This window comes from Aethalodelphis obliquidens, unplaced genomic scaffold (genome assembly GCF_003676395.1).
Source record: "Aethalodelphis obliquidens isolate GAN/ISIS:26980383/991018 unplaced genomic scaffold, ASM367639v1 scaffold9, whole genome shotgun sequence".
Lineage (NCBI taxonomy): Eukaryota > Metazoa > Chordata > Mammalia > Artiodactyla > Delphinidae > Aethalodelphis > Aethalodelphis obliquidens.
The window spans coordinates 40,837,464-40,865,353 of NW_020837953.1; the positions used below are offsets into that span (position 1 = coordinate 40,837,464).

At 60.8% G+C, this 27,890-nt stretch overlaps 3 protein-coding genes across 7 annotated transcripts in view; all 3 read right to left on the reverse strand.

The window, feature by feature from the left end:
- Window positions 1–5,857: 5,857 nt before the first annotated feature.
- TMEM82 (transmembrane protein 82) lies at window positions 5,858–14,439 on the reverse strand. 2 transcript variants are annotated; one of them, XM_027110070.1, is made up of 6 exons: window positions 13,021–14,439; window positions 12,806–12,878; window positions 12,431–12,605; window positions 11,418–11,835; window positions 9,768–9,955; window positions 5,858–9,439 (listed from the first exon to the last, which is right to left on the reverse strand). In XM_027110070.1, the coding sequence occupies exons 1-6, from the start codon at window positions 13,106–13,108 to the stop codon at window positions 9,350–9,352; spliced, it is 1,032 nt and encodes a 343-aa protein (XP_026965871.1). In that variant the 5' UTR covers window positions 13,109–14,439; the 3' UTR covers window positions 5,858–9,349. The 2 variants fall into 2 exon arrangements, with proteins under 2 accessions (XP_026965871.1, XP_026965870.1); XM_027110069.1 differs by having other exon boundaries at window positions 11,418–14,023; window positions 14,115–14,439.
- Window positions 14,440–14,473: 34 nt separating this feature from the next.
- SLC25A34 (solute carrier family 25 member 34) lies at window positions 14,474–18,352 on the reverse strand. The gene is made up of 5 exons (XM_027110072.1): window positions 17,415–18,352; window positions 16,731–16,796; window positions 16,478–16,630; window positions 15,987–16,121; window positions 14,474–15,353 (listed from the first exon to the last, which is right to left on the reverse strand). Exons 1-5 carry the CDS (start codon window positions 17,832–17,834, stop codon window positions 15,171–15,173), a joined length of 957 nt encoding a protein of 318 aa, XP_026965873.1. The 5' UTR covers window positions 17,835–18,352; the 3' UTR covers window positions 14,474–15,170.
- Window positions 18,353–19,622: 1,270 nt separating this feature from the next.
- The window catches only part of PLEKHM2 (pleckstrin homology and RUN domain containing M2), a 38,293-nt gene continuing 30,025 nt past the window's right edge, over window positions 19,623–27,890 (reverse strand). For 2 of the 4 annotated variants that reach the window (XM_027110076.1, XM_027110075.1), the window contains 12 exons: window positions 25,786–26,631; window positions 25,416–25,485; window positions 25,179–25,269; window positions 24,761–24,825; window positions 24,339–24,427; window positions 23,652–23,784; window positions 23,223–23,413; window positions 22,796–22,861; window positions 21,900–22,059; window positions 21,397–21,576; window positions 21,198–21,314; window positions 19,623–20,550 (listed from right to left, as the gene is read on the reverse strand). In XM_027110076.1, coding sequence (XP_026965877.1) covers window positions 20,413–20,550; window positions 21,198–21,314; window positions 21,397–21,576; window positions 21,900–22,059; window positions 22,796–22,861; window positions 23,223–23,413; window positions 23,652–23,784; window positions 24,339–24,427; window positions 24,761–24,825; window positions 25,179–25,269; window positions 25,416–25,485; window positions 25,786–26,631 — 2,146 coding nt within the window. In that variant the 3' untranslated portion in view covers window positions 19,623–20,412. Of the gene's footprint in view, window positions 20,551–21,197; window positions 21,315–21,396; window positions 21,577–21,899; window positions 22,060–22,795; window positions 22,862–23,222; window positions 23,414–23,651; window positions 23,785–24,338; window positions 24,428–24,760; window positions 24,826–25,022; window positions 25,270–25,415; window positions 25,486–25,785; window positions 26,632–27,890 lie in introns of all 4 variants that reach the window. The other 2 variants (XM_027110073.1, XM_027110074.1) reach the window with 1 other exon arrangement.

Genomic DNA, 27,890 nt, shown 5'->3' on the forward strand with positions numbered 1-27,890 from the left:
GCCAGCCACAGGAAGGACCCTAAGGAGGAAGTGCGAGTCAGGGGTTTTCAGACACTTTGAGCCATAGAACCCCCTTTTGAAGTGCTTTGTGACCCAGAAGCTTAGTTAAAACAAATAAAAATGGAGCTGCCCTCCCTCTCCTCCACGATACACCCCTGAGCCTCCTACCGCACCTCCAGGTGGGACAAGGAGGCACCGAAGGGTTGATCTGAAGCCTTGTCTAAGGTCCCAGCGATTCCACCTAGGAGCCAGGCCTCCCACACCTGCTCTGGGCTAAGACTGGCTTGGGAAGGGAGAAGGTCCAAGGGGTATGTGAGGCCCAGCTGCCACCACTTACCGGCTGTCCAACACCCCTGGTCGCTTGTCCCACCTCTGCCGCTGCTCCAGGGTGGAGAGGAGCGTCCCGGACAAAGGACACCCGCACCAGCCCTGGTGTCGGTGTCACCTTAGCAGGTGCCCGGCTTCCTGCAATGGAAACCCAGGAAGTGCGCTGGATGAGAACACATGCCCTTTGTCTGCCAGCTCAGAGGCCCTGCTCCCGTCCTCCTGTCCTGCCAGGCTCGGGCAGCTTTCTGCCAAGCCCCTGAGCAAGGGGGCTCAATCTTCTATTAGGGTCGTGGCAGCTGAGACCCTGGGTGGCAGGGAAGGGGTGGGAGACAGGGGCAAGGTCCAGGGCAGTGGGGACATTTGCTGCTGTCCAGTGTGCTGGGGAACACGGCACCTACTGCCCACAGAGCAGTCGGACACCTACTGTGTCCTCAGCTGGCTTGTGGGATCTTAGTTCCCCGACCAGGGATTGAACCCCAGGCCCTGGCAGTCAGTGAAAGCGCTGAGTCCTAACCACTGGACCGCCAGGGAACTCCCAGCAAAAATGAACATAATTACCGGCGGTGATGTGTGCTATAAAGGAACGAGCAAGGGGCTGAGACAGAATAAGGGTGTGGGTGGGGCTAGGGCAGGCCTCTCTGGGAGGATATGAAGAGGAACCAGCCACAAGAGGAATAGGGGAGGGCATTCCAGGGAGAGGAAGGCAGTAGGGAAAACATGGGCTTTGAGGTCAGACTTAGGCTTAACTCCTAACGCCCTGGTGCTGGCTGTGACCTTGGACAAGTTCCTTCCCTCTCAGAGGCTCTATTTCCTCACCTGTAACATGGGGCAGCTGGACTGATTGCCCTCGAATGAAGACATGAATGCTCCCCTTTGCAGAGCTGCTGGGGACAGAGGCAGGGAAAGGGTGCACTGGGGCCTGGTCCAGAGTTGGTGCCCCACCAGTGGTGGCGCTGGCTCTTCCCACATCACTCTCACCTGGTTTCTAGAGCTCTCTGCTCACAGGGTCCCTTTGCTCTGCAGCTAGATCCAAGAAAAGTGACAAGCCTGGGGAGAGTGGCATGGAGGTGTCCTCCCCTCTGTGATTTTTCCTCTGAGGCTCCCTGAGCTGCAGCCCCCAGGGAGCCAGTGACCCCAAGGTGGGGAAGCATCCATTGGTTCAATTGCCTTTCCCCTGGACAGGCTCCACCTGGGCCAGGTCAGAGCAGAAGTGTCAGTCCTAGCCTAGGGGTGCCCACGTGTGAAGCTGAAATCATACACCCGGGTTGGGGTCTACTGCTTGGCAAACAGCCTCAGAAACCCCCCTGGGCCTCGCTGTCCCGGTTCTGCTCCTCTCCCTCCCTCCATCGTCCCCTCTGCCTGCTTGAAGTCAGGTCAGTTCAGCACTTGTTTCCTGAGCACCTACTGTGCTAGGTGCTGGGCAGGGGTGCAGCAGTGCAGGGAAGTGGGGGCTCCCACAAACTGTAGCAGGGGCAGGTTGCAGGGGGAGGGGGGCAAGCACAGATATGAGTAACAGCAGTACCTGTGAGTGACTGCAGCTCTGTCACATGCCAGCCTGTTACCTTGGGCAAGTCACTTCTCTCTGAGCCTCAGTTTCCTCTCGTGAGCCTGGGATAGCAGAACCTCCCTGTGGCTTTGTGAGGATTTGTTGGAATGAATGTGGATGAATTTTCCTGGTGCTTAGTAGGTGTTCAGGTGAGTTGCTTTCCTCTTCCCATCATATAGAGGACAGAGGTTTTGGGATATTATAGTAAGATGGACAAAAGTGCTGGAGGGAAGGAAGACTTGGTTCTGCTGGAGAATTGAAGGGACATCGTGGTTCCTGTCAGTTACCGTCACTTTCTTGGATTCTGGTAACAGCACCCAATTTCTCTTTGGGAAAGCTCACTCCCACTCTCAGTGCCTGGCTGGAACTATGTAGAAAGAGGCAGTACTTTTCCAGGGTGACAGGATGCAAGCTTGGCACCATTTATGCCAACACTTGGACCAAGACAGACGACAGCAGGGCAAAGATGATAGAGAAGGAGACCCAAATCTATAATGGGCTTCCCTGGTGGTGCAGTGGTTAAGAATCCGCCTGCCAATACAGAGGACACGGATTCAAGCCCTGGTTCGGGAAGATCCCACATGCTGCGGAGCAACTAAGCCTGTGCGCCACAACAGCTGAGCCTGCGCCGTAGAGCCTGCAAGCCACAACTACTGAGCCCGCGTGCCACAATTACTGAAGCCCGCATGCCTAGGGCCCGTGCTCTGCAATGAGAGAAGCCACTGCAATGAGAAGTCCACACACCGCAACGAAGAGTAGCCTCCGCTCGCCGCAACTAGAGAAAGCCTGCGTACAGCAATGAAGACCCAATGCAGCCAAAAATAAATAAATAAAATAAATAAATTTACTTTTTAAAAAAAGGAGATAACTGATTACATCACTTAGGCTGCTGGATCCAGCCATGCTTGAAGTCCTACCTCTGGATCTCTGGAGCCAATGCATTCTCTTTTTTCTTCATTTTTCTTCAACCAGTTAAAACTATTTCTGTGGCTTAAAGCAAAGTCATGAGGAATATTGGTGAGACTCCATGGGTCTGGATCATCTCTTCCTCCAAACTCTGCACCACTGTCACCACTTTTGAGAAGCCTGCTCTGATTACTCCAGGTGTCAGGACTCATGTCAATCCTATGGATTCATTTCAAGGCTGCTGGGTTGAACCAATATGCTTTACCCACCAAACGGGGAGCAGGGCTGTGTCTTATTATTCTCCATGTCTCCAGCACCCAGCACAGTGCTTGGCACATAGTAGGGTCTCAGTAATTCTGATGAAATGCAGGAGTAAGAGTAGGGGGTCTTAAGGAGCTGCATATGCAAATCATATGAGAAGTAGTAAAGGGTAGTGAGCCGTTAAGAAGCCTGGGTTTTGGAGTCAGACCCACTTGAATTTGGATGTTGGCTCCCCCACTTATTAGCTCTGTGACCTTGGGCAAGTCACTTAATTTCTCTGAACCTTGAGTGTTCTCTGGGAAGATAGAGAAAAGAACAATCAACTCCTTACAAGGTCGTCCTGAAGGCTGGGGGAAAATAATGCAAGAAAAATACGGAGCTCAGGCTTACAATTCCTCACGCAGCTCTTTGCACATAAAATGCAAACATGCTTCTTCTTCCTCTACCCGGGGAGCAGTCTGGTGGACAAAACGGGGAGGCGGGAGACCTCTTCATTCTCTTGCTTCGCTGAGATCCGTTCCTGCTTCTGCAGCCTGAGCCGGTGGTGCCTCCTTCCCAGTCCCTCTTACTCAGCGTGTTCACTGACCCTTCACACCAGAAGGGCTTGGCCGAGACTGAGTTGCAGTCCCTTGTGGGGAGGGGGCGATGCGGAGGGCCCTAGAGGCCACAGTCAGGCTCCGGTCTAAGTGGCCTACGTCCATCATCCTGTTCAGTCCTCTCAACAAGTGGGGAAACTGAGGCACAGAGAGAGTAACTTGCTCAGGGTCATCTCCGTTAGGAAGCTTCTTTCAAGCCCATGTAGTCTAGCTCCAAGCCCCCTTTTACTAAACAGGCCAAGCGTGTAGGGAAATGTTCAAAAACCAAGTAGGGAGTAACCAAGCCACAGTTATAGCCACATGGAGTTCCCCACTCTCAGGCCCCCAAGCCTGTGTCCACTTGGGCCAGGCAGGGCCCAGCCTCTAGACCTGGCCGTGACAACAACGTCTGGCTCTTAATCCCCTCCCGGTCCAGTGTCCTGAGCTGGCTCTGGCTGGACCCCCCGGTTCCCACAGCCCCCCCTCCACTAAGCACACCCGCACAGCCTTCACAATGAGGGGCGGGACGTGTGGGGTGGCCATGGCGGGGCGTGAGTCTCAGTGGGCTGGAAAGGCCCGTCCTTGACCCAGGCCTTGAAGGTCAGAGCCCCTTCTATGGACAGAGGAAAGGAAGTCCTGGCATCACTCACTTGGGAGGGTCCCTGAGCCTGCCCCAAGCCCTCGGCTGCTTGCCGGGGGCAGAGCCCCGTTCCCCCACTGACCCCAGGCCCCTCCTTGAGCTCCCGCTTCACTGCGAGCCTCCACCAGCATCTATCCAACACCTCACTGCTCTCTGGCAGTGAGGACCCCCATCCCTGAGACGCCTCCTTGCTGAAGTGTAATGTGGCCTAGACCCTGCCAGGGCCCCTCGCCGGCCTCCCCGCTTCTCTCTTCCGCAGAGGTGGGCTTACTGTGAAGTTAATGAAACTTATGCCCAGGCCTCTCACTTGCACGGCCCCTGTGAGGACTGGGGGTCTCTGGAAGTAATGAAGTGTTGTAGGAGGGAGGGGCAGCCAGGTTACACTCAGGAAACATTTCTCTCTAAGTGTTCCTGGCAAACTGCCCACAGAGATGTCAGAAGAAGGACCCAGATCTCCAGGGTTCCAGCAGCTCGTCCTGCTTTTCTTTCCCATTCTCAATCAATATTCACTTTCATATGAATTTTGTATGCTTTTTTCTAAAAGGGACCCTTTCTTTTTTTTTTTCGGCCGCACCATGCGGCATGTGGGATCTTAGTTCCCTGACCAGTGATCAAACCTGCGCCCCCTGCCTTGGAAGTGTGGAGTCCTAACCATTGGACCGCCAGGGAAGTCCCTAAAGGAGACCCTTAAAATTGGACTCGCCCTGCTCTTACTCCTTGCAATCCACTCTCCAAGCCGGCCAGGCCATCTCGCTAAAGCAGCACGTGATCATCACACGCCCCGACACCCCTTCTGCGGCTCCCGCTGCTCTTAGGGAAAACGCAAAACCCCTTCCCTGTCCTGGCGATCTGGCCCCAGCCCACTTCCGTGACAGCATCTCCCACCACTGTGCCCGTTGCCTCCTGGGCTCCAGCCACACTGACCCGACCCCTCCTCCATCCCTCAGGCCACTCAGGAGCCTTGAGACCTGCCTGGGCTTCACCACCACCCCATGTCCTGGGAACTCCCCCTCAACCTTCAGGATTGGTTTCTGCAGCTCTTTGTCAGCGAGGTCTCTCTGAACCCCAGACCACATCCCACCCTTCACAACACCTGGACCCTCCACTGATGCTGACCACACCTGCTTGAGGTAACCCTGCTCTGACCCTGGAGGCCCTCATCTCATTCACCCAGTTGCTCAGGTCCCAAATCAAAGAGTTCCCAGGATTCCTCTCTTCCTCTCAAGCCCACATCTAATTGACCAGGAAATCTTATCAATCTCTCAAAACATGTTCAGAATCCAACCATCCTGGCCACCCCCACGGCCACCACCCTGGTCCAAGCCCCCGTGCTCTCATCTGGGTTGTTTTAAATGCCTTCAAACTGGTTTACTGTTCCTACACTGTCTATTCTAAAAACAGCAAGGAGAGGAATCCTTTAAAAACGTAAAAGTCAGGGCTTCCCTGGTGGCGCAGTGGTTGAGAGTCCGCCTGCCGATGCAGGGGACTCGGGTTCGTGCCCCGGTCCAGGAAGATCCCACATGCCGCGGAGCGGCCGGGCCCGTGAGCCATGGCCGCTGAGCCTGTGCGTCCGGAGCCTGTGCTCCGCAACAGGAGAGGCCACAACAGTGAGAGGCCTGCGAACCGCAAAAAAAAAAAATAATAATAAAATAAAAACGTAAAAGTCAGATTATGTCACCTCCATGTGCAAACCCTCCACTAGCTGCCCATCACAGGGGAATAAATTCCTAATGCTGGCTGTGGCCCTGAGCAATCTGGTCCCTGCCCACCTCTGTGACCTCATTCCCGCCACTCCATCCTCTCTGTGAGGCTCCAGCCATGCTAAATTTCCTGCTGTTCCTGGATTCTCCCAGCTTGTTCCCACCTCAGGGCCTTTACCCGTGCCGTTCTCTCAGCCTGGGGTGTTCTTCCCTCAGCTTTCCGCTTGGCCTGCTCCTGCAGTCCATTCAGGTCTCCTCAAAGAAGCCTTCTGTGGAAGGCAGCTTCTAAAACGGCCCCCTGAGAACCCCCACCCTCTGCCATGCCCTTGTGTAATCCCTTTCTCTAAAGGGTGGGCTAGACCCAGTGACTTGCTTCTAACCAACAGAATAGAGCAGAAGAATGGGATGTCGCTTTTAACATGGGGTTACAAAGATGGTGACTTCTGTCCTGCTCATCTTCTGCCTGTCTCCCTGACTTGCATCACAGAGGGAAGCTGGCTGCCATGTCGTGGGCTGCCCCATGGAGAGGCCCACGTGGCAAGGAACTGAGGGAGACCCTGGCCAATAGCCAGAGAGGAACTGAGCCCCTCGGTCCACTAGCCCGTGATAGACTGAATCCTGCCGACAGCAACGTGAGTGAGACTGGAAGTGGATCCTGCTCCAGTCGAGCCTTAGGATGACACCACAGCCTTAGGTGACACCTTGACTGTGGCCTGTGAGACTCTGAGCCAGAAGACCCAGCCAAGCTGCACCTGGATTCCCAACCCCCAGAAAAAGCGAGATGATAAGTGTCTGTTGCTTTACGCTGCTGTTTTGGGGTCATTTGCTACATAGCTGTAGATGACAAATACACCCTCCTTCACCCCGTCACTCTGTCCCCAGGCCCAACTTTTTTTTTTTTTTTCCAGCACCAGTTGCTACTTGGGCATCTTGCTTATCCTCAGGGTTTGCCCCAGAGCCTCGCCCCATGCAGATGTTCAGGAATAGGGGAAGGAATGCAGGACATCAAGAGGGACAATGCCATAGCTCAGAAAACCCACAGGTGCGGGGGCTCAGGAGGGAGCAGGAAGGCTCACCCCAACCCCAGGTGCTCCAGAGGTACCGTTCCCTCTCAGCAGGGACTGGGGCTCGGGTTTCCCACCTCTTCAGAAGGATGTGGTTTCGGGCCCAGGATTGGGGATCTCATGGTCCATGGCAGAACAAGTCCAGCTTCATGGCCCTGCTGCAGACCGTGCCTTTTCGATCTCCTCTGCCCTCTGGACTTCAGGCCTAGTTCTCTTTGTTTGGTAGGGCTCACTAGAGTGATCTAATTTTTATACCCTTGTCAGAGTTTTCACAAAAATAATTTAATAGATAAGAAAAGAATACTATTCCAGCCCACGTGGCCCAATTTTTGTTTGGAAAACAGTCCCTGTGCCCATAAAAAGGAAAGGACTGCCAAGTCCAATCTCCTCCCAGCCCTGTCCCCACCGGGTCCCGGGCTGTGTGGGGGGCTGGGAGGCCAGGGAACCTTCCAGCAAAAACATCAGGCCCGAGTTGGAACCCGGTGTCCAGTCTGGCTCTGGCAAGGGGCTGGCCTTGTGCTCACCTAACTGAGCCATTTCCTCCTAGACTGGGGCAAGTTTCCTGCCCAGAGGGAACCAAGCACACTCCCAGGCAGAGGGGGGCTGGGTTCTGTATTGGGGGAGGGGCATCCACAAGCACTTCCCCCACCTCAGTTACTCTGGGGCTGAAAGGCCCCTCCTGGGGGTGGGATGGAGAGCAGGGGATCAGAAGTTGGGCTCGAACTGTCTGTTGGTGGCCATTCCTGGAGGAATGAGCTGAAACCGCCCCGTCCGGCCTTGGGGCCAGCCTGTCCCTGTATCTCAGGTGCACCCAGGGTGGGGAGTGGAATCTTAGGCCAGACTCTGTATGCTCCAAAGCAGTAGACTTCGGGTGACCACTGTGGGCTTTGCTGAGATGTGGGACCCATTAGAGCCTGGAATCCTCTAAGAACCTTCTCCAGGTCCCACCTCCTCCCTGGTGCCTCCCCTGCCTCTCCCAGACAACCTGACCCTCACAACCCCTTTGGAAGTCCTGACCCTCACAACCCCTTTGGAAGTCTCCTTTGCTCTATGGGGTCCCTCCTGGGAAAGGGCCTCCGAGTTGGGGCCCTCAATCCCCATGGACACAAACTACCTCGTGGGCTGGGTGCCTGGGCCAGGAGAACATGGGTGTGGGTAGAGCCTCAGGCTAACCTGGACAGAAGGTGGTGGGAACAACATTCCAGAACCTACCAGGAATGGACCTGCCATATTTTTTACGCCCACCTCTGTTAGTTTCCCTGGCCCCAATTCTTCAACAAGAAGTGGGGAGCAGGGAACATGCACAGCACTTGAACTCTGCGGGTCAGGCTACCTGATTCAAATCCTGTCTTGCTACTAACTAGCTGTGTGTCCTTGAGCAAGTTACTTAGTCTCTCTGAGCCTCGGTTTCTGAATCTAAAAAGGGATAAGAGTACCTGCCTCTTGGGGCTGATGTTAAAATGAAATGAGATAATAAAAATGCTCAGCGCAGTGCCCAACACATGGTAGTTGTTCTTCTGACAGGCTCAGAGAGGGGCAGTGGCCTACCCAAGGCCACACAGCAGGTAAGCAGGGGAGCTGGTACCCAACCTTTTTCCATATACTCTGTGGCCTTCATGAGCTGGGCCCTGCAGGGGATACGAGGCTGAACAGGGCTGAGACGGGAAGGATCCTCGTGTCAGGGTCAGAGGCTGGGGACCAAGAGCACCAATAGAGGCCTAGGCATCATACTCCCTCCAGTTGTTTCTTAGCCTAGGATGGGACAGGATGTGGTCATCAACCACCCAAGAAGCAGGTGAGTCCCAGACAACGTGCCCATCCACGCCACTGCATCCCTGTCATGTCCTCAGCCACAACAATAGTAAATTCCTGAACCCCAGGGACCCAGCTGGCCCATATCCCAGGAGCCTGCCTCAGTCAGAGAGCTCTGTGGCCTTAGGAAAGCCTCTTCACCTCTCTGTGTGTTCATGATTCTGAGACAAATCTGAGAGAATCACCTTTACTGTCTGTGGACAGGGCAAGGGAGGTTGGTAAAGGAGGAAGCCATTCTGAGGATACAATCTCTCCCCACCCCCCAACGCTCCGGGAAGGCAGGGCTGAGGGGCTGTACCCATTGCCCACCCTGAGAAAAAGAGGGTTAACCCAGCAGCCTCCATGCATCCCCACCCTCTGAGGGGCCCAGCCCCAAATCCTCTCCTCCCTCCCGGGGGCCCCCAGTGCTCCAGGTGGGGGGCAGCCCTGCCGTCCTGCCGCCAGGCAGTATCCTGGGGTCAAGGCCTCCAGGTGAGCCCGGGCGGCTCTGAGAGACTCCAGGTCCTCGCTGAAGTAAGTCAGGAGGGGGCCGTCCCCTGCGGCTGGGCAGGTGCCGAGGGCTGGGGCTGGCTTGGAGCTGACGCGTAAGGCCTCTGGGATGGGAAATCCTGAGGGCAGGCAGGGAGGAAGGGATGGAGGGTGCCCCTCAGTTCCCCCATCCCGCAGGGGGCCCTCAGCCTCCCGATTTTCAGGACCTTCCTCCCGTTCGGGGTCTTCTGGGGCACTGGATAGGGTGGGGGGCGCCCGCCCCGTTCCTAGTGACCCTGGCTACCGAGGGGTCAAAAGTTAACCCCAGGTAGGAGAGGGGATTTCAGCCGCCTCCGACCCCCACCCCAACGGAGGTCACCCGGCTCTTCTGAAAACCTATCAAGGCTCCCAGGGCTGTCTGGAGTGAGGCTTCAGTGTCTGGGGCACGTTCAGGGAGGGGGTGCCCACCTGTATCTGGCAAAGATCAAACAGGGTGCGGGTGTCCAGCAGGCACCAGAACTCGCCCAGCAGGGAGGTGAAGATGCCCACGAGGTCCAGCCAGCGGCCCACGGTCAGCAGCAGCAGAAAGAGGCCGCACATGCGTACCAGCACCGTCTGGACCTGGCTCTGCAGGCCGGGATGCTGCTGCCGCTCCTCTGCAGAGACACGGTCCCTGTCACCGTCCGCCTGTCTGCCTGCCCTGAGGTCCCGCCGAGTCGCTTGCCTGGACCCCCCAGCTCCCCCCACCGCTCTCCTCAGTGCGTGCCTTCCCCTCGCCAGGCAGCCCCGCTCCCTTCCTTCTCACCCCACACCCACTCCCAGCAACTACAGGGGTGCTTCTTCCTCCCAGGCCTCACTGCCCACCCCAAGTCTCCCCCTGCAGTCAGGACAGGAGGTGTCCTGACTCCTCTTTCCTGCACTCCCTCGTCCGTTCCATCAGGAAGCCCTACGAGCTCTTTCTACCAAGTAGATCTGGGTCCCAGCGCCCTTCATCTCTCACAGCAGGCTCCTCACTGGGCTCCCGTCTTCTGATCTTGACCCTACAACTCAGCGTGTACTCAGCAGCCGGTAGCCTTCCCAACACACTAACGAGGTGAAATCATTCCCCTGCTTACAATCCTCCCAGGACTTCCCACTGCATTTGGAGTAAACTCCAAACTCCTCACCTTGGGAGGTCCTGCCCCATGTGACCGGAGTCCCCTCTCCGACCTCATCTCATCTCTGACTTGGTCCCCCTTGCTCTCTAGCCCCAGCGATCCAAGTTTTCACCAAGCATGCTAGATTCCTTCCCACCACAGGGCCTTTGTACCTGCTGTTCTGCCTGCCTGACTGCCCTTCCTTGTCCTGACTCTTCCATCCCATCCCTACCCTGCAGCCAGGTGGCTCCTCCTAGAGCCCAGATCTGATCAGGTCACTTTCCCCTGCTTAAAACCCTGCTATGGGGCTTCCCTGGTGGCGCAGTGGTTGAGAGTCCGCCTGCCGATGCAGGGGACACCGGTTTGTGCCCCGGTTCGGGAAGATCCCACATGCCGCGGAGCGGCTGGGCCCGTGAGCCATGGCCGCTGAGCCTGCGCGTCCGGAGCCTGTGCTCCGCAACGGGAGAGGCCACAACAGTGAGAGGCCCGTGTACCGCAAAAAAGTAAAAAATAAAAAAATAAAATAAAAAAAATTAAAAAAAACCCCTGCAATGGCTTCTCATCACACTGCCTTGCCAGGATGATGACAGCTCTCCATCAGGCCCCTGTGAACCCAGCCAGCCTCATCTGCTCCACTTGCCTCCGTGACAGCACTCCGTTTTCATGCCTTGTCTCACTTCTGGGCTTTGGCATTTATGGTTCCCTCTGCCAGGATTTCCTTTGCTCCCTCATCTCTCCCAGGGGCTCCTGCTTATCCTTCAAGGCCCAATTCAAGTACCCTGTCTCCAGGCTCCCCCTGCACGCTGCACCCTTATCTGAGTTGCCCCACTGTGTGGCCCCTGCTAGCAGGCTGGGTGCTCTGGGATGGCAGGGGCAGGGTCTGAGTGTCGTCGGCCTCCCCAGGGCCTAGCACAGCACTGGGCCTGGGTCAGACGGTGGGATGTGAGTGTCAAGTGAATGAACTGCCGCCCGCGACCCTCACCCTGCATGTAGATGACCAGCAGGGCGTAGCAGATGGTGAGCGGCATCCAGAAACGCACAGCCTCCGAGGTGGTCAGGAAGTCCCGGTTGAGGAGGGTCACGGCTGCCAGGTTGCCCACTGCAAAGGTCACGGCCAGGGCGCGGCCCAGCAGCCGGGGGAGGCTGCAAGCGCCAGCCAGCAGGCCCAGGCAGACCCCACAGTAGCGCTGGCTACTGTGCAGCTCGTAGAGCTGGCAGACGTGGCGGCGGAGGCGCCGGGTGCCCGAGCGGAGCAGCGCGGCCAGCCCCAGGCCCAGCAGCAGGTTCAGCGTGCGGTGCGGGGCGCCCTCCTGCAGGAAGCTCAGGCTGCAGGTCAGCCCGCAGCCCAGCGAGTACTGGCACAGTAGGTACAGCTGCAGCCTCTCGGTGCCCCGGGCGCCCTGGGAGGGGGAGGGGGCAGAGAGGGGCCACGATTGTGTGCGCTCAGCCCACTCCTCACCGCGCGGGGACCCAGAGGGTGTCAAGGTACAGGTGGTCCACTCTGTGGGAGGCCGTTCCCGAAGAGGGAATATTGCCTTCAGGTCAAGCCCTACTGGAATCATTTCTTTCAGCTTAATTTCAATCGTGATTATTACTTGGGACCTATCTGCTTGCTGAAGGGTGGTGGCTCAAAGCCTTCGAGGCCTGGGTTCAAAGCCCGACTCTACTTCTTGCTGGTTGTTGGCCACAGATAAGCCACGTAGCATCTCTGACCCTTAGTTTCCCATGTGGGAGATCGGAATCACAGCAGACTTTTATCCCTTGTGGTTCTGAGGATGAGACGATGCACTCAAAGCATCTAGCACCGTGCCTGGCTCACGGGAAGCTCTCGACATCCGGGAGCTGCTGTGTTATCTTCTTGGACTGGGGTGGTGTCCACTCTGAGTGGAGACTTGGCTTTGGCGATGACAACCGGGCCCAGTTTCCTGTATTTGGGGGTGAAAACTAGGGCCCAGGGCCGGGCAGTCCTCACCCACCACCTGCCTGTGGTCTTACCTTGTCCAGGGAAAGCAGCATGGAGACAGCCCGGAGGGAGAACTCGAGCACCACAAGGGCGGCGACCCGGACCTGCACGACGGTCAGGATCAGGGCCAGCCCTGCCAGGTGCACGGTCTCCAGCGAGGCCCACTGGGCCCGCAGCCGTTCCTTTTCAAGCCGCCGCTCCGGGTCACTGTGGAGGTAGAGGGGGCACGGGCAGAGGGGCAGAACCACCAGCCTCGTCCCTGGAGGGGGTACCGGTGCCCCCAGCCACACCCTGGGGGTTAAGGACGGGTGGTCTCTCCCTCCCAGTCCTGCCCTCGGAGGAGGCCAGAGTCGCATGCAGTGTGGGCTCCAGGGGCCTGGGAGGGGGCCGGGGAGGCGGGCACTCACTTGGTACAGCCCACGAAGAAGTAGACCTTCAGGAGGTTGTTCAGGATGGAGACTCCGCAGGCCCCGACGAGGCCTGACAGGGTTAGTAGGGAGGGTAGGCAGCTTGGTAGGGTTAGAGGAGGGGGCGGTGGGAGACGCACGTGGGTGGGGTTCGTCTTGCGCCGGGCTGGTGCCCCGGAGGGGGTGGGGCTGAGGGGGATGGGGGAGGGGCTCACCTTGCAGGAGGGCGTCGAGGAGGCCGGAGCCCCACTCAAGGGAGGGGAGGCTGGGGAGCCAGGAGGGGAGGGACAGCAGGGAGAACATGGCCGCCAGGATCCAGCCCCAGCCTCCGGCCTGGTCTGCGCCAGAGACACCGCAACGTCACCACCACCGGGCAAAGGTGGTGGAGGCGAGGGGAGGGGCTGGGAGGGGTCAAAAGCCCAGGCGAGGGGAAGGGAGGGAAGGGGAGGGGAGGAGAGCCAGGGCCTTAAACCTTTGGGCTGCTGGGTTAAGACCGCTGCCCAGGGTCTCCCCATTTGGGCAGCATGGGGTGGGGGGCATCTCTGGGTGGGCTGGTCTTTGTCCTGCTTTTCTCAGGACAGAGACCAACCCACCCCTGGGCCTTGCCACCCATCCCTTCCTGAAGCCCCAGGCCTCGCCTCTTCTGCCCTCCTCCAGCCTCCAGTCTGGGTCCCGCCCTCAGCCCAAGGTCTGGAAGGGGGGCTTCGATCTCCCCACAGCCTGAGGTCAGGCTCTGCTCTCTCAGCCCAAGGTCTGGAAGGGGGCGTCTCTCCCGCCACAGCCCGGGGCTGGGATTCAGCTCTGGGCCCTCCCCTCCTGCGCCGTAGGGCAGCCCGCCTTGACGATCCTCCCCGTGTCCACTAGGTGGCAGGCCTCACTTGGCCTACGGGGCGGGGCTGGCTCTCCCCAGTTCTTTTGGATCCTCCTTTCTCAGACCGAGGAGAGCGAGCCAAGGGTGTGGGTTCGGGGGTCGGGAGACTGAGGCTGCCAGCAGAGGGGAGTCGTTGAAGTAGACAAAATAGAAAACTTTATTGGTTTGGAGTGTGCAGCAGGGCTGCCCCTGGGGAGCAGCGCTTTGCAGACATGGGGTGTGGCAGGGAAGGTAGTTCAGGCTGCTTGACCTCTCCGCCAGTCCTGCCCCTTCAGGGACTCAGCATCCACTTCTGTAGCACAAAGGTCGGTGCAGGCCTTAGGAACACGCCCATGGTGGGAGGGTGGCTGCAGCGTGGGGAGAGAGCCTGGGATGAGGCCGCCCAGCTCTACTACCTTGGGCAGGTCACTTCCTTTCCCGGGACCTGAGTCTGCTCACCTGAACAACAGGCACCATCAAGCGCTACCTTCCAGGACTGTCGTGAGAATCTGTGCCAATGTCCACAGTGCTGGGCACCTAGGGGACCCTCGGTAAAAGCCCTCAGTTGATGCGCTGAATTGCGTCCCCTCCCCCTCCCCAGATTCATCTATTGAAGTTCTAACCTCAGAATGTGACTCTTTGGAGTCCTAAAGAAAGCAATTCTCAAAGGAAGTATTGATGAGTAAGTTAACATGAGGTCATTAAGGGTGGATCCTAATCTAATATGACTGGTGTCCTTATAGGAAGCGACTAGGACACAGACACACAGAGGGAAGACCACGTGGGGACACGGAGAAGACGGCCATCTGCAAGCCAAGAAGAGAGGCCTCAGAGGAAACCAACCCTGCCGACACCTTGATCAGACATCTGGCCTCCAGAATGATGAGAAAGTAACGTTCTGTTGTTTAAGCCGCTTGGTCTGAGGTCCTCTATGACGGCGGCCCTGGCAGTCTAGCACAGACGATGACATTACGGCCTCACGGTGCTCCCCAGGGCCTCCCCACATGTACAGTGATCCCTCAGGGGCACCCCAGCACCCACGGTCCTGGCTCTTGCCAAGGGCACAGGTCTGGGCTGGGCAGAGCTGGGTTCTCTGCCCCTTCAAAGCTGTGTGGCTGTGGTCAAAGCACTTCACCTTTCTGAGCCCCCGCTTCCGAACCAGTAACAGGGCATTTCACCGTCTCCTACTGTGTGAGGACTAAGCGATCTGGCGCACGTAAGTGGCCCAGCTCATGGTAATGTTCACACCCTGAAGCAGTTATTATAACAATGGGATAAGGTTACCCAGGACAGAGAGGGAAGAGAAACTTTCTGGAGAACAGAGTGGGTGGTGATTCAAGGCGGATCCGTTGGCCCTGGGTGGGCCATGGGGCTGGGTTGACCACAGCTGTCTACACTCTCCCCGAACCTGCGGCAGGGCCTGGGCCTGGGCAGGCTCCTGGACGGCCATTCCCAGGTGGAGCAGGCCGTCGCTTCCTGCCAAGGGCACGGCTGTGTCAGGGTGAAGGACGCCGCCTAGCTGCCCTGGTGCTGGGCCCGCCCGGCCAGTTTCCGGAGCTCATCCCAGAAGAGCATGCTGAGGATGGTGTGGGGACCCAGGCGCAGGTAGGTGGGGCCCAGACCCTTGTAGAGCGCCAGGGGGCCCTCCTGCCGCCAGATCTTCACCAGGCAGTCGGCGAGGCCACCATACAGCCGGCCCTGGGGACAGACACAGGGCAGACATCACTACAGGTGTCGTGGGGCCCTGGCTGGCACAATGGGGTGTGTCTGTGTATGGGCTTCTGTGGCACATCAGAAAGGGCACTCCCCCAAGCTCGGCAAATCACATAACAGTAACCCTTCGGGCTGTGAAAGTTAAAAAAGGGCCTCTTCCTCCAGGCAGCCACAGCCCCAGGCCAGGCGCTCAGCTTGGTTAGTGGCACGCGGGTGGATTTCACCGCTAACTCAGCCCGTGGAGGGCACCTCTGTGTTCGGCACACCTTGCACCAGTGTACGTGACGGCCCCTGTGCACCTGTGAGGCTGGGGGGTCAGGCCTCGATTCCAGTTCAGGCTCCCCCACCTACCGGCTGCGTGACCTCAGGCAAGTCACTTGATCTCTCTGAGCCTCAGTCTTCTCATCAGGAGAACGAAAGTTGTTGTGAGGACAGAATAGGATCCAGGTGTGAAAATGCTTAGTACGTGCCTGGGACATAGGTGTTCAGCAAACAAGCCGAATTAGTGTGTGTGTGTGTGTGGCACACTTCTCCGTGTCTCTGGCTGTGTGTGTGTGTGTGTGTGTTGGGGGATGCTGTCCAGCTCCCACGCCCTCCCCCACTCTGTCCCCTGCTCACCCTGCCCGCTCCGTCCACAGGCTGATTGTACAGCCGTGTGCTGACCACGTCGAAGGGGGTCATGACCGTGACCACAGCTACGCTGCTGATCATGCCGCCGGCCAGGGCCACCAGCCAGCTGTCCTCTGGGAGCCACTGTGGGGACATACAGGTTGCTGAGCCCTGTAGTGCCCTCCCCCCTCCCCCACGTGGCGCCCACCCCAACCTCTCAGCACCCGGGGGCTGGAAGAGCTAGGGAAAGGGGGGCAGATGAGGCCCCTCCGGCCCCCCCCCCCCGCCCCCCGCCGCCCTGAGCTCCTTTACAGCTGAAGGGTTCACTGCGGACTCTCCACTCTTGCTGGACCCGAGGGCCAGAACCACGGCCCTGAGGGCAGAGTCAGGGCCCTCGGCTTTCTTAAGGGGCCTGTCACCACCCCCTGGGCTTCCCTGCGTGGGGTCCAGCTGGAGATGTGGAGGCGCGATACGGGGCGCGGGTGTCCCCCGCTCCTTACCTGTTGCTCCTGCACCCAGGCCTTGGCGGAGGCGAAGGTGGCCAGCTGAGCAGCCGAGCCCACCATGACCCGGGGCACGGCCCCACCCACACCCTGCCACAGCCCCGCCAGGCCCCGCTGCCGCCAGATGGTCCCCAAGGCATCCAGGACGTTCTGCAGGGAGAGGGCACAGGGTCACTGGGCGGCCCCTGCCCGCCCAGGGGCCCATCCAGCCCACCCAGCCGGGGAAGCCCCAGGGAGTGACGGTCCCCACCTGGTGAGGGTGCTGGTGTCCCACAGCCATCGCGGCCACCGTCTGAGCCTGCAGCTGCGTTTTGACCTGTGAGAGCAGGGGTGACACAGGGCCTGGGGCTGGAACCTTAGAAGACCCTGGACGAGCTGTGCGTGTTGAGGGCACCCCTCCCCGGGCCCTGACACCCAGACCTCCCTGAGCCCACACCCGCAGCCTTGGGGGTGTGTGTGTGTGGAATAGGGTTGGAGTCGGCTTGGGTCTGCATCTGGTTGTGACCTGGGACAAGTGACTTAACCTTCTCTCCGCCTGTCTGCTCACCCTTGGAAGGCTGCTCTGGGGACCAAGAGAGATGATGACTGTAGCATCCAGGCTAGGATGTGGGGCCCTCTCTCGATGGAAGCTTTATGCTTACCTTGCACAGGGCATGCAGGAAGACAAGTGACCACGTGGCCCTGAGCTAGCACACCTCCTGCCACCCTCTGCCCCCTCCCCCGGCTCAGGACCAGTGGGGCGGGGGCCCCAGGGGAGCAAGGTTCAGGGCGAGGCCCTGGTGCCCTGGACCAAGGGGCAGATTCCAGGCCTGGGCAGGGATGTCCCGGGGAGCAGCCCCACCCCATCTGCTCCACGGAGGCCAGCCCAGGAGGCTGCAGAGCCCCCATGGGAGCTGGGTCCCAGGGTGGGAGCAGATGGAGACAAGGCACTCACCAGGTAAGCAGGGCTCCCCACGAAGGCTCCCAGTGCCCCTGCCACAGCGCCCGCGACCACGGTGCCACCCGGCTGCTGGGCGAGCCCGGCCTGGCATGCCAGGCTGTAGCAGTAGAAGCGGACGCCGTTCATGAGGCCCTGGTAGAGGAGGCCGGCAGCCAGCCCCTTCTGCAGGCCGCACAGCCCATCTGCACGGGCCACAGCGACGACGGAGGCCACAAAGCCCCGGTAGTGCCGAGGATAGGTGCCCCGGGCCTGCAGCTCCCCCTGCAGCTGCAGCCGCGTCTTCACCACCTCCAGGGGGTTGGTGAAGACACAGGCCAGGCAACAGGCCGAGGCGCCCAGCACCAGGTCCACAGCTGGAGCCACCGTCTCCTTGGCCTCCGGGCCAGGGGCCGGCTGTGCCCGTGTCAGAGGCATGGGCACGGGCACTGGGGTGGCGGTGCTTAGGCTGTCTTCACTCCCACAGGGCCACAGGGCTGGGGATCGAGGGAGCCTGGGGCCATGTCTGGAGGGCAGAGGTCCGGGTCAGAGAGGCCGGCTGCTGCCAGGCGGCCTGCTCTATCTCAGGAGTCCACCTACTCTGCTCCTTCCTGGGAGCCTGGGACACGCCCCCGCCGGCTCTGGACCAATCCCAGCTTCCTACGTCCCCCACACCTCCCTGCCGGGGAGGGCCTGGACCCTGGGATCTGGGGGAAAGGTCACCTGGGCCCCAAGGGAGACACGGGTGGGGTGGGGGTGGGGGGGGTGAGGCAGAAAGTGCCAATGAGCCAAGACACCTCCTCCCGACCCTCGGGTCCTCCAGCCTCCCCTCTGGCCCCGGGCAAAGCGCTGGTGCCCAGCCTTCCCTCTGGCCCTGGGCAAAGCGCTGGCGCAGCTGCCCTCCCTCGGGCTTGTCCAGTCCTGCTGTAGCTCAGGGCCCTGGGCAAGAGGCAGCTGCTTGGGAGGCTCCTCTCAGCAGCTCAGCAACGCCCCCCCCCCGCCCCGCCCCCCTGCCACTGTGTGCCGTCCCCTTTCCCGGCCTCAGTCTTCCAGTCTGGCTCCCACGGTCTGTGGTCCCACCGCCAGTGAGAGCAGAGGGCTCCGGAGTCGTGTGGAACTGATCTGGAATCCCAGGAGCGGCTATTAGGTGTGCCCTGGGCAAGTCAGTTCCTTTCTTTGAGCTTCGGTCTCTCCATCTGTAAGATGGGGATGTGGGTACCCACTGCAGAGGTTCTTCGGAGGATCACAGATGTGTGAAGAACGCCTAGCACAGTGCTTCACTCGGTAATAGGCGGCCCACATCCCCCCCTGGGTGGGTAGGAGATGGAAAAATAAGGGCCACTGTGTCTCAAGGAGTGACCTTGCAGCTTTGGTCGCTCACCTGGTCAGGACTTGCCCCCTAGTCCTGCCCCTCCTCTTGGTGGGAGCTGCTCCTGGGCTGTGGTTCTCTGGAGCAGAGGCCCAGGCATGGGAATGGACCTTTGTGCCTGGTGAAGAGGGACCTCCCAGCCCCGGGCATTACTGTCAGGTGCCAGGCTGCTCAGGTCGGGGGCCGGCACCACCTTGCCCACCTCGGCCTCGGCCCCATGGTACCTCTCTCCTGCCAGGGCCACCCTGCGTCACCCGAGTCCCAATCAGAACCAGAGGCAGGGCCGCCCTGCCCAGAACCCCACCTCTGTGGCCTCCACACCTGCTTCATCCAGGTGGCCACCCCTTTCCTCCCAGCTGTGAGGCCCTGGAGGCCGCAGTGCTGAGGGGCTTGAGGGCTGCAGAGCTCCTCCTAGGCCTGGCAGGCTGGGCACCCTCCGGCCAGCCCCGGGGTAGCAGCTCAACAAGAGGTCTTGGGGACAGCCTGGATTCTCCCGGGTTGATCCCGAGTGGCCGGCACTCAGCCCCCAGAGCTGGGGGAGGCAGGGCAGGCAGGAGTGCCCTGCCCTGGCAGTGTAGCCACGGCCTGGGACCCGAGCTGGTGGCTGCCCTCCCCTGGCCACTGCAGGAAACAGGAAGGAGGGCAAAGGTCCGGCCAAGAAGCTCCCAGGGCCCGAACTCCTCCACTCAGTGAGTGCTGGGGGGCAGCGGCCAGTGATCTGGATCCCAGTGTGGGCACAGAGCATCTGACGGAAGAGCATTTGTGGAATGAACGAGGAACAAAGGGCCGAGTGGCCTGAGAGGAGGTGCCGGAGATCCCTCACCTCCACCCTGGTCAAAAAGGGCCAGTGACGAGTCTTGGCAATATAACATGTCTATTTTATTTTAAAAAACAAAACCCAGGCCACCTGACCCCTTCCCCCAGAGGGCCCTCTTGGGAAGGACCTGGCTCCAGCCAGGCAGGGGACACAGGCTGGTGGGCTTTGCTCCTCTCCAAGCCCTCCTCCCTCCCCTTTGCTCCTGGCAAAAAGGAGATGGCCTGATCCCTGGGTCCTACAGGCACTGCCAGGTTTGGAGGAGGGGAGGTAGGGGGCCGTGGACATGCAGGGCCTCCTGGTAGCCAGGGAGGGCCATCCCGGCCCCCTGCAACCCCCCGGGCCCTGGAAGGCAGGGAGCAGTGTGCTTGGGGATGGAGCTAGTGAGGAGAAGACATGCACTGAGACCGCGGTGTTCCAGCTTCCCTCCCAGCCGGGTGAATGTTCAAACATGAACAGGGATGGCCGGGCACTCAGAGCCCCCAGGGCGGCCTAAGCCTCTGCCCGGGCCCCTGACCCAGGGGAGGAAGAGGGGCTCCTGCCCTCTGAGTCCTGCTCCCCTCGTGGAGTGAGGCGGTGGCCCCGGGGAAGGGGGCCGTGCATCTGCAGAGCCCATAGGGCTCGGACCCTCTGCCCCCAGCACTTCCCAGTTGCCACCTGCCGGGCAGGAGGCCCAGGGTGCTGGGCACCCGTTCTGGGTCCCTGGGAGGGAGACCTTGTCTCAAGCCCCACTCGGTGGTTCTGCTGCCCGGGAACGAGGGCGGGAGCCTGGCCCCAGCAGCCGCTCGCCCGCCTCCCTCTCCGGCCCCTCCAGGACGCCCGCCAGCTCCGCCTCAGCACCAGGGGTCCCGGGAGGCTCTGCCCCGGCACAGGCTGTCGCTCCGCTGCCAGGCGCTGTGGATAAGGCTCAGGGCGTCCTCGAACTTCTTCTTGTTGGAGGCTTCCTGGATGGCCTTACGGGGGAGGTCCACCTGGGTGGGGCGTGCAGGGAACTTGAGGGCTGCACCGAGAGCCCCCAGGGAGCCGAGGGGCCGTGGGGTTCCCCCGCACCGGGTGTAACCTTGCCCTGAAACTACATCCACGCTGCTGAGATCTCGGGCTCCTCAAGGAGGGGCTCAGGCCGACGGGGTGCGGCTCCCTGAGCCGCCTCCTTCCAGGGAAGGCCCCGGTTCTCGGAGGAGGGGGCTGGGGGTGGGGCCGGGAGGCGGGCCGTGGAACTCCGCCCAGGGCTGGTCCGGAGCTTCCGCGGGGCAGCCCAGCACGCGCTCAGACTGCGTTCTGTGCAGGCATTCGATGAGGCCCTCTCAGCCTGGTGCTGCGCTCCATGCCCCCATCATCCGGGCACAGCTCTAGCCCCACCGTAGGCACTTAATGCCGGCTTTTTCAGGGTAACTGAGAAGGTCAGGAATGGCGTTTCCTGGGCTCTATGCTTAGCTTTAGCCTCACACTCACTGGGAGGCAGGGTCTTGCCCCTTTGGTTTTACACGTTCATGTCCACCCCAGAGCTCCTAGTATGGTGCTGCCCCAGGCCCCCAACTCCTGCCTCGGTCTGTGCCGTGCAGGGGCTCCTTTCCCTAGGGAATGGCTCCACTCCGCAGGGGCCTGGGCAGCCGGGTACCTGGTAGATGGTTTTCCACCCGGAGTTCAGTGCAGACAGGAATCGGTCCAGTTCAGATGTGCAGCTCAGGTAAATGACCCAGGGTGGGAGGGGCTGCTGGCTGTCCTGGGAAAACTCCTGGGGAGAGCGGGGGCCCCAGGTGAGCAGACACAGCGCTCCTTCGTTAGGGCCTGCCTCCATCGCCCCCCACCCGACTCACCAAGACACAGTACTCCTTGCCCGGTTCAGTGGAGACGGTGCTGATGTCGGCCAGCTGGGCGGTGCCCAGGGAGCGGAAGAAGCTGGTCTGGCAGTCCTCGTGGCACGTGAAGAGGCGGTCATCCGTGATCACCAGGCAGCAGGGGATGCAGGGGCTGGGAGTTACCCCCTGGGGGATGACCTGAAGGCACCAGCAGAGCGGAGGGGAGAGGCAAGCTGGAGCTCTCCAGGGCTGGTCTGCACCAGGACTCCCCGCGTCAGGGGCCTGCCAGCCCCTCTGCCCCTCCCTCCAGAGGCCAGGAGTACAGGGGCCGACAGGGGTGATGGTGGGAATGTCAGGCCACAGGCGGCCCTAACCTCCAGGGTTCACTCCTGGGCTGGCCCCTGGAAGTCCCATCTTGGTCCTCAGAGGCCGCTGCATGACTCGCATGGGCTTGGGGAAGGGACCCTGGGGACCCGGGGTGGGGTTAGGAGGTGGTGAGCGGTGGGGCAGGAGGCCCTCACCCCTTTGGACACGGCCTGGCAGAGGTGCTGCATCCAGTCAGCCATCTCAGCCTCGCTGCTGGCGCTCAGCTCCAGGCAGGGCCGGTCGGCGAGGATGACCTGGAAGGCGTGGGGCCGGTCCGTGGTGCTGGATCTCCGACAGCCACCGCACTGCTCCCCCCTGGGCCAGAGGTGGAGGGTGAAACGGGAGCAAGGGAGCAAGGGGGCAGGGGGGCGAGGGGCGCGGGCGGAGCCCCTGGGGTTGGCCTGCCCCGGAGTCCCGAGGGCTGGAGGACACCAGAAGGTGGGCCAGAGCCCTCCGGCTCGAAGGAGAGGCGCAAAGCTGCTGGGCCGCCCTGCCCCTTCTCTGTGTAACACCTTTTATCCACAATCACCAAGGTTCGTCTAGATACCTGAGCAGGGCCAGGTGAGGGCTGAGAATCAGCTCCTGGCTCCCGCCCTCTCGGAATCAGTGCACATTCATTGCTGTTCCCCTTACGGGCTGGATGTTTCCTCCAAGCGCACGCATGCGTGCGTGTGTGCGTGTGTGTGTGCGTGTGTGTGTGTGTGTGTGTGTGTGTGTGTCCATCCTCCCCATCAGGTCAAGCGCTTCCCAGGGAAAGGACCGCCTCCCCTATCAGATCGGGGGACGCCTCCCCTACCTGTTGGGATCCTTTCCAGGCAGGAAGCTCCTCTTGCTTCCCCACCCTCTCCCTGTTCACCCAGAGCTCAGCAGACCCCAGGGCACTAAATGGGGGTGGGGCCGAGGGGGGGTGCTCAACTGACAGGAGGGAGAGCCAGTTCAAGCCAGGGAGGACGGGAGCCCTGAGGCTCAGGCCCAGCCGGAGCCTTGACCTTCAGGCAGCGACACAGGCCCCGACACCTGCCCGGCCCCTCCCATTGCCCAGGACACTCACCCCATGTTCACTGAGAGCAGGGGGGTGACATCAGTGCGGTCGGGGTACTGGTAGAGGATCCCGTTGCTGCAGGGGGCACAACGTGGCAGGGGTGAGGCCTGTCCCAGGAACTGGGGGCCAGGTGGAACAGATCCCAGGGACCCCCACAAGCTGGGGCCTGAACCCCAGAGGCCAAGGAGCCCGGGGCCTGCCTTCTACGGCAGGGAGGGCGGAGGAAGAACTGCAGAGGCACAGCAGGGAGCGCGTGCCCCCAGCCCTGGGGACAGCCCCGGTCTTCACCTGGGGCCTTCTGGGCTTCCCTGGGCCCCAGGTGGCTGGCTCTACAGAGAAGATCTGGGATCCCAGGGGATATCTGCTCCAAAGCCCTTGACGGGGAGGACGTTGTCCCCCATCCCAACCTCCGGGCCAGAGCTGCGGGGGCTCCCACCTGAGCACCACGAAGCACGTCTTCCAGTGTTCCTTGCCCAGGTAGGAGGTGCCCGCCTTGTAATGCAGCATGCCTTCTTTGGTGACGGCACCCTCAGGGGGTGAGCAGTGGCAGGAGATGCGGCCCAGGGACTCATCCTGGGGGTCCTGCCAGTGCACGAGCCCGTAGAAGCACACAGAAACAGTGGTCGCCTGGGGAGGGGGCAGGGGACAGAGCAGTGAGGTCTGGGCCAGAAGCAGGAGTGGCCGCTGGCTGGCGGGGTCAGGACACACCCCAAGTGGGGAGGGGGACAGGCCGGGAGGGAGAGCCCCTCCCAGGTGGGTGATGGAGAAACGCTAAAGACAGTTATTTGCACCTATTTGCACCTCTTGACCCTAATACCAGGGCTGTCATCTCGGGGACGACACCCCCTCCTCCCCAGGTGCTTACCTCACACTTAGATTCCTGGGCCACAAATTTGGCCAGTGCCAGCTTCTCCATGGTGGCATCAGTCAGGACGCTGGGGTAGGGTGGTTCCCGACAGCCCTTGATCATGGCTGACTTCAAAGAAGCCAAGAAGAACCTGTACGCGGAGTGGGGTTTGCTGTCAGAGGCCTGAGGCCCCCACCCCTCAAAGGGACACGGCACAGTCCTGGGGACTTCCGGCCCGGAGGGGTCACAGGATCTTGCGGGGAGGACCTGGCTGGGACCACAGCTCCGGGTGGCGGGTGGGGCAGTGACGCGGCAGCAATCCATGATCATCAAACCGCGGCCGGGAAAGGCCTAACCCTTCCCAGCGGCCGAGGGGTCTTGGGTTGTGACCTCAAGGGAAGCAGCAGGACTTGTACAAAGACCTGATCTCAGGACAGTTTCCGTATGGAAGCACAGGGGGCACGTGTGGCCCCAAGGCCCCGCAGCCGGGCTTGTGCTTTCTCTGCTGTGGGGATCACTCCTGCCGGCCCTCTTCCTCTCTGTGGGCCACTCAGGGTCTGAGGGCACCCGTCGGTCAGTGTGCCCGTCACCTCCCTGCTTCTCTGCCCTTCGCACCCCACTTGCCACCCTCCAGCCCCAAGGGCGTGGCCAGGCCAGTGGCAGGTGCCGATTCGCCAGGCCTGCAGAAGGGGGCGTGTCACTCACTCGGCCAGGGCCACGTCCGCCGTGTCCAGCAGAAACTGCTTCCTGCGGTTGGTGCACACCAGCTTCACTGTCTGCTGGTCGAGGCCCACCTGCCAGAAACCACACCCTCACATGCACACGGGGCTTGGCCGCAGCTGCCAGAAGGGGCAGCCGGGGCCAGGTTGAGGGCGGGCTGGGGAGGGAGGCAGCGCACTCTGAGGTCACCACAAGGTGGGGAGGGATGGTCAGATGCACAGCGGAGGAAGAGGTACCCTCAAGCCTGCTTCTTTTCCCCGGCTCAGGTAGAGAAGCTGCTCAGAGATGAGAGCTGGCACCCACCCCCGGGGCTGAGGCAGGGGTCAGCCTTGCTCTGCAGGTCTGAGGCGGGGCGGCCCGAGGAGCCCTGCCCTACAGCACACACCAGCCACGGGGCCTGTACTCACCGACACATAGTCAAGTTCATTGTAAGAAACAGCCTCTTCCACCAGGTATGGCTTCTCTGTGGCCCCTGAGAGAGGAGACCCCAATGTCTATTACCCCCAGTGGCCTCTCTGTCCTCCCCCTGCCCCATTTTCTAAGACCTTTTCTCCATGAGGACCCGTCCTTGCCCTGCGATCTGAAGTGGCGAGGTAGGAGAACGACATGGGGTGCTCATGGAGGGGGGCCCCAGGCTCATGTGCTGGGGCAGCTGGGACTGCTGCCAACCCGTTTCATCACCACGTGCCAGGCAGCACTCTGTGCTCTTCAGCACTCTGTGCTGATCAATGACACTCAGGGCGGGGGGCGGGGGAAGGGAACGAGGGTGGCGTCCTCCACGCGACCTCGGCAGCTGCCCTGGCCTAGCCTGGGGGCGGCAGGCACCTTTCCGGAGCAGGTAGACATAGCAGTCTGTGAGCAGCACGTACAGCAGCTGCAGGTTGCCCTCCATGTGCCCCGTGCTCATCCGGATCATCTGAGGGGCCGAAGCACAGGGGTCAGGCACTGGGGCCCCGCCCTGCCCCAGACAGCCCGCTTCCCCTTCGGAGCGGAAGCGGCGGCCCATCCGGCCTCGCCCTTGCTGCGCGGGCTCTCGCTCCTTCTTGAGATCCCGGGACTTACCCTGAAGAGCTGCTCTTCGTTTTCTCGGAACACGTGGATCATGAGCAGGAGTAAGTGATTGTTGTCTACCCTGTGGGAGGGGCGAGCGCAGGAGGGCGCGGTGTCAGGCTGGGCAGGGCCGCACCGGTGCACACGGGCGACACACATGCACGGGGCCGAGGCAGGCACCCCGAGATCTCATGTTGGCAGCGGCTCCGCCCCCCACCAGGAGCCAAAGTGAGGGAGGGGAGGACCGCACCCCCCTCCTACCTCCCAGCCCAGGCTAGGTCTTCCGGGAGTCGTGCTTGGTGTATCTGGAGGGCAGATGCCCAAAGTGCCCTGATCGACGACAGGGGCGTCTCAGGCAAGCGGCATAGACAGACTGGCTCACCTGAACTCTGCCGAGTGGCTCATCTCCGAAGGGCTCCCCTGCCCCTCGTCCACCCCAGAGTCCTCGGCGCTGCTCAGACAAGGGCTGGGCTGGTCTCGCTTGAGTTGGCAAAGAGTTTCCTGGGTCCCAGGCTCCTGCTCAGGCACAGGTCCCTCACCGACCAGGGGCAACCGGGTCTCCAGCTCCTGGGCCTCTGGCTCCTGCGTCTCCCCCGGGGTGTCCTCTAGGGGCCGAGGCGCCTGTCCCGGCCCTCGTCCTCCTCCCTCTTCTTCTTGGCCAGCAGCCGCAGGGCTACCAGGAACATGCAGCGGTTGGCCAGGCCCTGCAGGGTCATGGTGGCCGCCACCTGATGCAACAGTACTTGGACTCTCGACGGTAAAGCGGTAGAAGTCCATTGGGGCTGGAAGCCCCTCACTAAAGTCGCAAAATGGCGGCCTCTCCGGGGCGTCCCCGGGAGAGCCAGTCCGAAAGGACTGATTGGGGGGCTCGACGTGGGAGCACCAGGTGCTGGGGTCCAGCTGCCCGTGGAGCTGATCAATGACCTTACTCAGGGGCTGCCCCAAGCACTCCATGGAGGTGTCCTTCATCTCGGGGATAAGCAGGCCCACCTGGCCGGGCTCTGAGCGCTCGCTGCCCTCGACTGTGCTGCCGGGTCCCTCTGTCTCCTCCCCGGCGGAGGCGAGGGTCTTGTCTGGGGAGACCCGCCCGGGGCCTGGGCTGCTGACGAGGGTGTCACCACTGCCCCGCCTGGCACACGTGTGCTGGGTAGAGGCCGGGTGGAGTGGACTTGCTTCCTCATCCGATCTGGGCTTCTTCTTCTTGCCAATTTTCTTCTTCTTGGTGACCCTGGATGGTAGTGATGGGGAGAGGTTTGAATCTGAGCACCCCAGTACTGAGGGCAACGAGATGGGTTGGGTCCAAAGAGGTGATCTGGGACTTCCTTGGTGGCTCAGTGGTTAAGAATCCGCCTGCCAGTGCAGGCGACATGGGTTCGAGCCCTGGTCTGGGAAGATCCCACATGCTGCGGAGCAACTAAGCCCACGAGCCACAACTACTGAGCCCGTGTGCTGCAACTACTGAAGCCCATGGGCCTAGAGCCCGTGTTCCGCAACAAGAGAAGCCACCGTAATGAGAAGCCGGTGCACCGCAACGAAGAGCAGCCCCCGCTCGCCGCAACTAGAGAAAGCCCGCGTGCAGCAACGAAGACCCAGTGCAGCCAAAAAAAAAAAAAAAAAATCATTTATAAAACAATGTCTTTCAAAAGAGGTGATCCTGTGTGAGGGACCTCTGAGAGCACAGCCAGAGCTTCAGCGGTCCCAGGCAGCACTAGGCGGGAGGCCGGGGGCCGACAGAAGCTCGGGCCCCAAGTACTTCCCACTGCCGGCAGAGGCAGGGCCAGCACGAGGGAGGCACAGACGGCAGCGGCCAGAGGAAGCCCTGAGCGGGTCCTGTGAGTTCTAGCTGATGGTACCACTGGGCTAGCTGTGCTCTAGGGAACAAAAACAGGCCATGGCTGGTCAGAGCAGTGGCCCCCTCTACTCAGCCTCCCCCTAGGATGTGGGCAGCCGACCCTGAGCTGACCCTCCTTGCCGTGCGGGGTCATTAGGATAATTCAAAAGAATCAAAGCCTTCTGAGCTCAAACTCCTTGGTTCCGAGTTGGCTGAAGTGGGCCTGGCTAAGCAACCCTGGGTCTGAACCACTCAAGCTGCTCTGGACTCCAACCAGCCTGTGGGAGCTGGACTCCTGGCCCCAGTCACTGGGGAGCAATTCCCCCACCCTGGGCCGGCAAGCCTCTGGGAGGTCTGACGTGCACATCTTCTTATTCAGGGGGGAGAGACTCCAGAGCAGGAGCCAGGGAGGTCAGGGAGCCGAGGAGGCTCTGGGCCAAGAGTTTCCCAACCTGCCACCCACCTCCTCCTTCCCTGTTACGTCCCCAGCAGTACGATGAAGATGCTCTTCTTGCAGCGAGCCATGCTGAACTAGAATTAGTACGAATCTCAGAAATTGTGCTCTAATGTCCAAGAACTCCCTTGGAACGAAGTCCAGGCTGAAGGTGCTTTCTGGATGGACCAGACAAATGCCCCAGCAGTCTGGGCACGGCCCC